Source organism: Lotus japonicus, chromosome 1 (assembly GCF_012489685.1).
Source record: "Lotus japonicus ecotype B-129 chromosome 1, LjGifu_v1.2".
In the NCBI taxonomy this organism is placed as follows: domain Eukaryota; kingdom Viridiplantae; phylum Streptophyta; class Magnoliopsida; order Fabales; family Fabaceae; genus Lotus; species Lotus japonicus.
Window position 1 is genome coordinate 98,215,907 of NC_080041.1, and position 10,656 is coordinate 98,226,562.

The window sequence follows — 10,656 nt, forward strand, 5'->3', positions numbered from 1 at the left end:
CTAAGCAAGTATTAATTTTTAATAGGACATAAGAAATACATGTGTGTAACAATTGAAATGTTCGCACCCCATACATTTTGTTGTTTTATAAATTAAAACTTGCAAACAACCATCACCAGTCATTCTAGCCTGTATGGTAGTTGTGGAACTTTAAGTTCCCCACATCCAAGGTTCGAATGCTGGTACATGGTGGTGGTGGAATGGTGGTGATAGAAAGAGGTATTCTATAATACCTTTATTTTGCTTTTTAAGTAAGATACTATAAGATCATCCACCTATTATCACCATAAACCAGACTTCAGTCTGAATGTTCTTACCATAAAATTAAACATCATTTGTATAATATGGTTTACCAAAGGATGAGGCAAAAATACCTGAAATAGTTTAACACTAAGCATAAATCATCCAAAAGCATAGAAAGGTTCATTTCATAGAAATATGAAGACATTGTTCTCATGAGGATAACAGCCTAGGTTTCAAGGGAACATGATCGTCGGTTATGTCCTTCTTCACCACAGAATCCGCATCGAGTTTTCCTCCTTTCTTTAGAAACAGGAACTTCAGCCTACACATTGAGAATAAGATGTTATAGATCTATACAATAGTCCATGCTTGCAAACAATGTCATGTGCTAAATTCATTGTAAGCTATTTTTCCTCAGAAAAATCCACTCTCCTCTTTATGGTAAGTTTCACACTAGAACAAATTCTTCTCATTTTAGAAGATTCTCATCATCTCCAATCCATTACTAACTAGTGTTTCCAGTATGGTAAATGCGAAACTCAAAAAACCCAACCTTTTGTACTAATATTTAACATTTACTTAGAAGAATGGGGCAATGCAGGTACAACCCTAAACCACTGGATTCCAGAGGCTTTGACACCATATGATGAACCAATTATCCAAAAAGTTAAGCTATTAGGTGAACGCAAATGAATGGTTTCTAAATCTAACAAACACAATAAATAGAAAGAAAAATTTTAAACACACCTTTTCGGGAGCGGGAGCAGTTTCCAATGCTGGAGTTTCTTTGGCTACAGCATCAGATGGTTCCTCAGTTTCAGGTGAATTATCCACCTTTACCGTATTAGTGTCATCAACCTGCAACCACAAGTCGTTTAGTTTCAATTTTTCAGAAAAAAAAAAAATAACTCACTGCATGTTCCAAGTCTTCTTAGGATGGATCATCAAAGTCTTATAAGTTATAACACATGACAATCAAGTAACATATACTCTCCTATATTCATTTATTCATTAATTAGTTTTCTATAATGTCTTTAACAAACAAATAAAAGCATTCAAAGATACAAAATTAATCAGCTTCTTGCTCATAGCTTCTTTTTCTGATAAACCATTAATTTTTTCCCCAATAGGTTATCTATCTTTATAGTATGGTCTGTTGCATTTAATATTTCACAATTGTTTCAAGCAAGGCCAGATGGAAAATAATTATAGATACAGAGTAATTACAAGGACACACAGCACTCATGCATAACTATTATGGTAGTGGTGCACAAAGAAAATGATTCAACAATGAAGAGAGTGAACTGAAAACTCACATTTTTCAACAGTAGAGGATTTGGAGGAGGAGAATCTACAAAGCAAAACAACTCCTCGGAATAGCAGAAAGTGTCCAATGTGTCCAAGTTTGAGTAACACTGCAATCGTGATATCGAAGTTGTCATTTTAATGGGTGTGTGTGTGTAATTCACAGGTTGTGCCACTAACATTAAATGATCAAAACAAAACTTCAAAAAATGGTTAGACAAAGTCATTACTTGAGGAAATTCCTTTTTAACTTCTACAAGTTGACAATAAAAGCGCACTCATGTTTACCAATCAGTAGAGTAGTCTCCTTCATGGAAATTAACAAGCAAATGAACCCAGTCAAAAAAAGATTCATGTGAGGACCCAGAAAACTAGGTGTTCAGCACAGTTCAAGTAATGATTTCAATAACTCTGACCAGACCCAATGGGATTTCAAATGGATAAACTTAACAAAGAAGCCATCAATAAATTAAAAATCTTATTAGTAGGTAGAGGACAATAAGGATCATACTCTATGGTAAAGACCGCTTTTGACAACAGATCTGGAACACTAATAGAAAATATAATAGAACTTACAATATTTGTATGATCCATGTCAAAAAGAAAGGCTTCCAATTAATTATTAACACTTTTGAATACAGCTCCTTAGAAACATGTTCGTATCGAAATTTGTCTAGTTATTATGATGGTACATTGTGGCTTTTATTTCAGTTTTGTTCTGGCCTTCTGGGTTCACATCTAGCTAAAAGTTGCACATTGAAAAACATGTCCTAAACAACATTCCTGACATACTTCCACCCCAGGCTAAGTTTAAACAAAAATCACAACCTTGTCACATATTTTACCACTATCATTAGACCAGGTGGTAAGAAGTCTCATCAAAATGTCTTTCTCTTACATTTATTGCCTTCTACTTTCATATTGTGTTACCATGCATTAGGAAAGTAAAAGATTATATATCTCTCGGCCTACCTTATACAGGAGGGTATTAGAGTATGCAATGTAATAGTGTTAGTTAGAGTTTGTTTCAGATAGTTAGGAAGTCAGTTATGCAGTTCACTAAATACTAACACTTCAACCTCTTATTGTGTATATATTGCTTAGCTACATAGAGGATGAAGTGTGAAGCCTAAGAACCCACAAAACGCACCAACATTCTTTGAGAGAAGAAAGGAAGAGAGTTGTTCACTTTTTCAGCTGGGAAGCTAGAGCTAGGAATCAGCTAAGGGTAAAGCACCCTCATCAACGCCCTACGCCCCGGGCTACCGCATAAAACTTATCCCAGAACAACAAATCAATAACAGAATAAAGAAAATGACAATTTAAACTATCAAACCAAACAAATCATCAGACATACAATCCTGATTACTAGTTATCCATCCAACCAAACAGACATCAATTCCTTTCATCAGCAAGAAGCACTGACAATGGGAAAATACAGCAACAATTCTAAATTATGTTAAAGATTAAGAACATTATTACAACTTTGAAATGCCATTCCAACTGATGAGGTAAAAGAGACTAGCAATTAGCAATTAGCAATCATAGATTCATATCAAAGAAGCAGCAGAATTGATGGATAGATTTTAGCATTAAATTCACATAGATTGAAAATTCCATTCCATATAAGCAAAGGTTACAGAAAACCCCATTTATGAAGTGCACTCAGCAGATTGAAGAGGAAAACAATCTAGCAGACAACAGAAAAATGGATCGAAGTTAAAAGGGAGAAAATTTAAACCCTCTCCATAACTCAGATCCCAAATCTTGAAATTAAAACAGACCCAGTAATTGAGTTACAGTAGAAATTGATTGAATGAAGAAAAAACTCACCTTGGCTAAAGGATCATGGAACCATTCGGGTGGCAATTTCAACTCAGGTTGATGATGTTCAAAGGCTTCCATGTTGCTGTCTGAAACACAAGACAAGAATACGCAATCCAAGTGTATCAAAGATTACAACTTTATGCTTCAAACATGGTAAATACACAAATGGGGTGGCGAGTAACACTTTTTCATTCACAATGCAAAGTCAAGAGATGCATGCATGTGAATGTCAAATAGTATGAAGGTGATGTTATAAAATAAAATTTGTAAGATATTAGCACTAGCAATATTGGCCCACATGGTAGTTGAATTAAACATTCTTCTCCATGTCAAGGGTTCGATTCTAGTATGCTAGTATGAGGAAGAGAGAAGGAAAGAGATGAATTAAGGTATTCTATAATACCTTTATTATTTGTAATTTTTATAAAGTATGGAACATGCAATTTGTAATTTTTATAAAGTATGGAACATGCAATAATGAGAGTTTTTAACCCGTGTTAGGTTCTTGTGTAGTTAGTTTTCGAGATGTTTGTCTTGGTCGTTCGGACCAACTAATTTTTTTTTAATCAAATCCAAAGGATAGCCTAATGACACTTGCAACATGTGAGAATAAATCTTAAGGAATGTTACTGTAATGTAGATACATAAAAACAATTAAGAACAAACACGCACATTCGAGCACCAAGCTAACACACCCAACAAAAAAAAATGAAGTAAAAACCCTAAAAGTCATACAAAAGTCCCTAAAAAATCAAGTTAATAGAGAGTAAAGTGAACTGGGCTAAAGGGAAAATTGTGGGCTGAATTAAGTTACTTTCAAACCATAGCTCCTGTTGACAAAAAAGAGACATAACTACTTTACTATCAAAAGGTGATTGATTCTAGTGGTATATGTTTGATTCTTTTTAAGCAATGTCTTAAGTTGGAGTATTGCGTACTGAAAAAAATCTCTACTAGGAGAGTTTGGTCCCACTAAGATGTAGATGTTCTCAACTCAAATATTGATTATTTCCTTTTGTTAAGGATAATTTTTTTCTTTCTAATTTCCCTTTTTAGAGTTCCTCTGGATTCTTCAACATTTGCGTAATTGATATCACATCACAATTTTAACAAGTGAAAAGTAAATTGTTAACATAAAATGCAGTGAAAAATAAGATGTGAAAAATAGAAATTGTAAAAAGAGAATCAAGCTGAATTAAAATGCTTGAAATGAAAGGGGTTGGAGACTTCGAGTAAGCTTTTGAATCCTTCGATAAGTGCGGGGTATGTAGGGTGTTTACAAATGCCATCCCTTATTACATTGTAGGAACATCTATTTACAGGGAAAGATCTGTTGCATTAAGATCCCGCTTAAGAGCAAGCGTATTCTATCGCAAAAATAATACATGGAAGAATTTCAGCTATCGAACCCAAGGGAATAAGAATGAAGTACCAACTTCCAGAGTTACTCATAGTCTAGGAAATTAAAAGGTTTGTGGTGAAAAATCATTTGTAAGCAAATAAAGAAAAACAATTTTAAAGAAAGAAGCTGGTAAAGATAAAGATCCTTAAGGTTATTATTGTAATTGATTTTGATCTCCCTAGTTATATTCTAGTTGGTGATATCCTATGATTTTCAAATCTCTAGTTGTTAACCAGTTTGATCATCCAAATTAATAAATTAACCTAATTGAAACGTTGAGAATCTGGTTAATAAATTAATTTTATTGAAAATATAGCAAACCTAAACGTGTTCTATTTGATTTCCTCATATTCAAAAAAACGCTATAGCAGTATAGCGTATAGCGGGATGACCGCTACTCTGAAGAAGGATGAGGAGGATGAAGGAGAAAATAGGAGGAGTAAGAAGTTGGAGCAAGAAGCCGAAGAAAGTCAGAAGCTTGTCGACAACTGGTAGAGGCTCGTCGTTGCAGGGGGCCTCCGTACCACACCACCACGAAAGCGCCACTTTCGCACGCTATTGAAACTGATTCAATATTGCTTTTCGAACATGTTCCTGTCAGGGATAAATGATGTCGACCCATGGTCGAAAAAATGTAACAATAACACTGGTTTAACAAAATAAAATTGAAACATAACCATAGCTGCGATCGTCACTTGTCAATTCTAGATTCAAAGCATCCAACAACTGCAACTTCTCAATTGTTTCAATGGGATGTGGTTATTGAAATGGGGTTGAGTTGAACTCATTACTTCAATGAATCTGAAATTCAACAGTGATATCATGAAACAGGCATGTTGTCAACATTTACAGCCATAGAAGGTTTTGCCTCAGACAGGCTAGTTTTGAACATGCATGATGCTAACCATAGATGCCTTCTTTAGATATCTAATCAGAAAGATAGCATTTGAACCTACACAAATAATAAGAATTTCTACAAATGTTAATATCACACAGCATTATCCCAATTTCACATTTTCTTAACCTTGTCTAATCAGAAAGATAGCATTTGAACATACACAATTAATAAGAATTTCTACAAATGTAAATATCACAGCATTATCCCAATTGCACATTTGTTTAACCCTATTTCCTGCCAGAATCAGACAACCCAAGCTCCTTGCTTAGCTCTTCATCTGGTTTCAAGCTACCTGGAATAGCACCAAACATTCTCCGCGATATCTCAAACCCAGAAGCTACATGATGTACATATGCAGATGCATCGTCTACTGTCTGCTGCAAATTTAGTGAGGTAGACATATAGATTGAGGTACTTCTTGACAATTTTTTCTCAAATGGCTTGTCCAGCTCTGCGGCCTTAAGAAACCGTTCTGTTGCGGCTTCCCAAGAAAGATCATGTCTCTGAGCATCGGTAAGCTGTGCAGGCTCTTCAGCCAGTGCCTTAAGTATAAGTTGAACAAATCCTTTACTTTCATCAAATGTCCAACAATTTGGGAACTGCTTGAAAAATTCATTTGAGCAATGGTTGGCACACACAACAATTTTTCCCATTGCTAAAGCTTCTGCTGTTGTTGTGCAAACCACATCTGTTGTGCTTGGATTTAGAAATAATTTGTAGCTGGGTTGCCGAAAATAAAGTGTTAGTGTAAATATACACACGTTCCCATCAATACATTGTCAAAGAGCTAATGCATGTAGGAAAGCAGAAGTAAAATTGACAGTTTCTCACATATACCTAAGTATTTTTCTTAAAAATTGATATTTTCAATACGCAAAATTGTATTTTATAACAACATGTTGGCATTTGTTCCACAGGAGATTATCATCAAATCCATACAAAATACTGAAAGGTGTGGACAAACCTCACAAAACCTGCAAAATAATCCCCTTTAAAAACCTGAATCAGATATTCTTATTTGTCAGCAAATTTCATGTGCAAGTTTATTTTCTTAAATCTTATGGTGTTAGTGTTTGATCTATTAATTCCAATTTGAATATTAGACATGAAAATTCCCATTTTCGTTTTCTTTCTTTTCCAAATAATGTACCACACTTTAACGAAGCATTGAACCGAAATGATTTATGCGAGCAAAGCCAGTATGTAACTTACTCATGAAATAGAGCATCGGCATGATCTCTAGCTGGGTGAACTCTAACTGCCATTTCCAACTTTTTCGCAGCCTTTTGAACTTCATCTGAATCCTCTCCACTGCCAAACAAATCAACCTCAAGCGCAGATAATTCCTTTTGATGATTTTTAAAAAGGTGGAGCAGCTCCTTGTAGCCTTTGCTCCATACCATCTTCCCAATAAAATAGGCACCTTTAGTAAAGGCCTGGTCACCATTCTGCTGTTGCTCCCTTTTCTTCTTGCCAATCTCAAGGAATTTCGGATTAACTCCATGAACGTTACAGACGATAGACCCAGAGTAATCTTGAGTGGCCGCAGAGAGTCTAATTACCTACGATTATACAGCTAATCAATTCCAGGTATCAAAGAGAAGCAAGCATATATAGATTGGAAGTTTATGATAACTGTTAATATTAATTTCACAACTAATCATAAAAACTGAGTCTCATTTTACATAACAATGATATTTACTAATCTAACTTGAGAATGAAAAGCTGTCACCTATAGGAAAGAAAGTTTCATGTTATCTTTGGATGAGGTGTCGGTTTCACCCACACAAAATAAACATCATCGAAGCATATTATTTTTACCCAACCTAGCGCGAGCACTAATATAGTGTTTCGCACAGAACACAATGAAACAAGACATCCTATTCTGTTCTAGATATGTACCAAACATAAAACAAAATATGAACTCGTGTTTTGTTTTATCCTGTCCACCAAACACTACCATAGTCCTGATAAAAAGAACTGTAACTATTCATCCAGAATAAAAGCAAGCACTGACTACGAAATTTAAAGCTAACTAATGAAACACTATGACAAAGTAGAATACCATGAATTTATAGCTCAGCTGATCTGTTGTCTTCATTATTTCGTTATAGAAGAAATTCATTAAGATGAGAGTAAGGGTCAACATAGCTAGAAAGGAAAATATGACAACAAAGAAGGAGGGAGAGAGAGATAACTTCAATGAAACAAAGCTGCAATAAACGAAACCTTAATAAAGACCAAGGTATTTGAAAATAGAAGTCAATCACCTAAACTTATCCCAAATCAGTTTATGAACTAAAGAAACCTCTCAAAAAATACATGCGTTACAGCCTGATCAAACACACCAAATAGGAGCATAGATTGTCCATTGCTCCATTTCAATCATTTTATATATGGGATGCATTTTTTAAATTCTATAGAATTTTGTATACTTGATCTATATAATGAAAATTTTCAGCCCTATGGTTGGATTGATGAAATTCGTCCACAAAAGATTATTAAACGCCTAATGATAAAACTTACACCTAAGATAAGCAGATCCCAAACAACCAGAAAATATTCTATCTTTTTTTGAAAAGCCAACAACCAGAAAATATTCATTCAATAGCACCAACTTCTGATCTAATAGTTAGCAATGCCACTAAAAAGATGACCATTTAACTCATCTTTGCAGGTGAAGATAAAAAAATATGTGAAAATTTCTAAGTTCTAGCTTTCTTAATTGCAGAAATAAAAGCCAGTATGCCAAGGTAAACATAGTATATATATTGGCCATGAGGATATAAATATAATAACTTACCTTGTGACAATATATACCAACAACCCAATTGTTTAGATATTTCAGCAGAAATGCTTGCATTTGTCCATTCTTCTCTCTCTTCACATATTCTAAATAATTTGTGTGAATAATTCCTATAACTAGCCTGAATTTAGTCTTCCATCTTTTCCCGTGATGAAACCACGTTAGGTGTTCGGGCTCCTCTAGAACAGCAATATCTGCCTCTTTATCAGGGATAACTTCTGATATATCGCCAACAGCAAGAATGCTCCTTTTATCTCTAGAAAACTACATTATATGCACAACATAAATTAGCCCTACTTACATAATAAATGGTATCATAATGTCAATTGGAAAACACTCAGGTCTCACATAATTGTAGGTAAATGATAATTAACTAAAACAGAAATAGGAGAATTGTAAAAACTGATAAACTCCCAAATCAATGGACAAAGTATGTTATAGGAAAACATTTAGTAACTTAAGGTTGCAAGACCCCATTAACAAACCGTTTTACTAAGGACGCATTTGAGTAAGCAACTTAATTAAGTGCATGTTAAATAAAAGTTTATCACATGAGAGTTTATGTAATACGTAGCTTCCACCTACGCTGATGTTCATAAGCAGATAAGCCTATTGAAATCAGCTCAAAAGAGCTTAAAGATAGGTCAGAAGCTGTTTTTTTAAGATTAACCAAATATCTGCCTATGTGCTATGTTATAAGATAAGCTCAAATAATTAATAAAAGGTTCCATGATGGCCAAACAGACAATGGTCTTCCTTTCTGCAAGTGCGTTTGTGCGCATGCTTCAAAAGTTCCAATATTTCTTGTTAATTGAAAATGTAAAAACAGTGAGAGAAGTTATCACCTTTCCTGGATAAAACTTTATGCTGAAACCAGATGTAAATCCAACTCTCTCCTCAAGCCATTGGCGGATGTATTTCTCATGCTCTGATGGAGAAGCAAATGTAATATTGTTGGGATATACTAGTGCTTGATCTTTCAAAGACAACCAAGGGATCACCAAGGTAACATCTCTTTCCCCGTCTTTGGAAAGATATGCAGCACGAAATAGGGGGTTCACAGCTGTTCCAGTCAACCATGGAAGGCTAGCAGTAGTAAAAATCGCAATATGTTGTTTCTTACCCATCTGGTTAGCAGTTTTAAGTGTGAGATGTTATCATCCTTCAGCACTACCTAGAAGATCAAAATCACCAGCAAAATACAGCTTTAGAGGATAGGTCTATGGTTGCTTTAACTGCCATAAAGAATAAAAACTAAACATTAGCTTAAATTTATCCTTAAAGTACACAACTACACATAAGTACTACTTAGACAAATGCATGTGCCCATTTAGATTCCCGTTGAACTCAACGCGGATCCACGACTCCACGTTGAAGCCAACATGTCAAAATCATGTTTCTCTGATCCATGTTAAACTCAACCTGGCAAATTCTAGCTTCTCTGTTGGTACCTTGAGATACGTGAAATCATGTTTGCGTTGACTCTAACGCCAAACCAAACATGCACTTACCGGTGCCCTAAGGACACTTACTAAGAAATCAAAAATGGAATTTTTTTATTAGAAAGTGTAGTATTTAATGAAACAAGTAGATTGAATGAAGTATTTTCAATAAAAACGTACAGTGCACTTGCACTGATTAGCAAGATCCAAGTTTTAACATGATAAAAACATGAACAGGGAAGGAAAAAAAACGGACTTCACAAATTAGCACCAACTATGAAGTTTTTCCATGGACAACGTTGACCAGATTCATCCATAATCATGAATAACAATCATGCATCGAACATCAACAAAACCAGACTTGACAAATTAGCAAAACAAATCAAATCTCACATACCCTTTTGCCCTTCTTGTCCTTTTCCCAAACATGAACACCCCATGATTCAAACTCTACATATAGATATTACAAAAGATGCAAATAAACAAATGAATACAATTAAACGCATAAAGGCAAGAATTTATAGATACAGAACGAACCTTTGAGGAATCAACAAGAATGGGGGAAGAGAGGAAACAGAGACATGTTTGTGGGAGGAGAGTGAATGGAAGGAGGAGAAGGAATGTGTGAAGTAAATGGTGTCGTTCACTTGTACGCAAGTTCCGAAATTCTGGGTTGAGTTTTGGACCAATCCACGCCAAGAAGGAACAAAATAGCCAATGTAATTCTACCTCT

The 10,656-nt window shown here is 34.9% G+C and overlaps 2 protein-coding genes across 4 annotated transcripts; both read right to left on the reverse strand.

The window, feature by feature from the left end:
* Window positions 1–321: 321 nt before the first annotated feature.
* On the reverse strand, window positions 322–3,569 carry LOC130732308 (uncharacterized). Its single transcript, XM_057584382.1, has 4 exons — window positions 3,382–3,569; window positions 1,560–1,658; window positions 991–1,101; window positions 322–565 (listed from the first exon to the last, which is right to left on the reverse strand). The coding sequence occupies exons 1-4, from the start codon at window positions 3,451–3,453 to the stop codon at window positions 470–472; spliced, it is 378 nt and encodes a 125-aa protein (XP_057440365.1). The 5' UTR covers window positions 3,454–3,569; the 3' UTR covers window positions 322–469.
* A 2,123-nt stretch (window positions 3,570–5,692) lies between these two features.
* Window positions 5,693–10,651, reverse strand: LOC130728219 (digalactosyldiacylglycerol synthase 2, chloroplastic). 3 transcript variants are annotated; one of them, XM_057579606.1, is made up of 6 exons: window positions 10,461–10,651; window positions 10,321–10,373; window positions 9,327–9,655; window positions 8,479–8,745; window positions 6,888–7,237; window positions 5,693–6,395 (listed from the first exon to the last, which is right to left on the reverse strand). In XM_057579606.1, the coding sequence occupies exons 3-6, from the start codon at window positions 9,606–9,608 to the stop codon at window positions 5,903–5,905; spliced, it is 1,392 nt and encodes a 463-aa protein (XP_057435589.1). In that variant the 5' UTR covers window positions 9,609–9,655; window positions 10,321–10,373; window positions 10,461–10,651; the 3' UTR covers window positions 5,693–5,902. The 3 variants fall into 3 exon arrangements, with proteins under 3 accessions (XP_057435589.1, XP_057435588.1, XP_057435587.1); XM_057579605.1 differs by lacking the exon at window positions 10,321–10,373 and having other exon boundaries at window positions 9,327–9,716; XM_057579604.1 differs by lacking the exon at window positions 10,321–10,373 and having other exon boundaries at window positions 10,461–10,650.
* Between the last annotated feature and the right edge of the window lie 5 nt (window positions 10,652–10,656).

Bases quoted from the DNA above. Each gene is read 5' to 3' on its own strand.
- LOC130732308 (XM_057584382.1), bottom strand. From the start codon at position 3,453: ATGGAAGCCTTTGAACATCATCAACCTGAGTTGAAATTGCCACCCGAA. The intron at 1,102-1,559 runs GTGAGTTTTCAG...TTGTGGTTGCAG, and splicing joins ATCCTCTACTGTTGAAAAAT to GTTGATGACACTAATACGGT. The intron at 566-990 runs GTGTGTTTAAAA...CTCAATGTGTAG, and splicing joins CTGCTCCCGCTCCCGAAAAG to GCTGAAGTTCCTGTTTCTAA.
- LOC130728219 (XM_057579605.1), bottom strand. From the start codon at position 9,608: ATGGGTAAGAAACAACATATTGCGATTTTTACTACTGCTAGCCTTCCA. The intron at 8,746-9,326 runs GTGATAACTTCT...CATATAATGTAG, and splicing joins TAAAGTTTTATCCAGGAAAG to TTTTCTAGAGATAAAAGGAG. The intron at 6,396-6,887 runs GTAAGTTACATA...TCGGCAACCCAG, and splicing joins GCCGATGCTCTATTTCATGA to CTACAAATTATTTCTAAATC.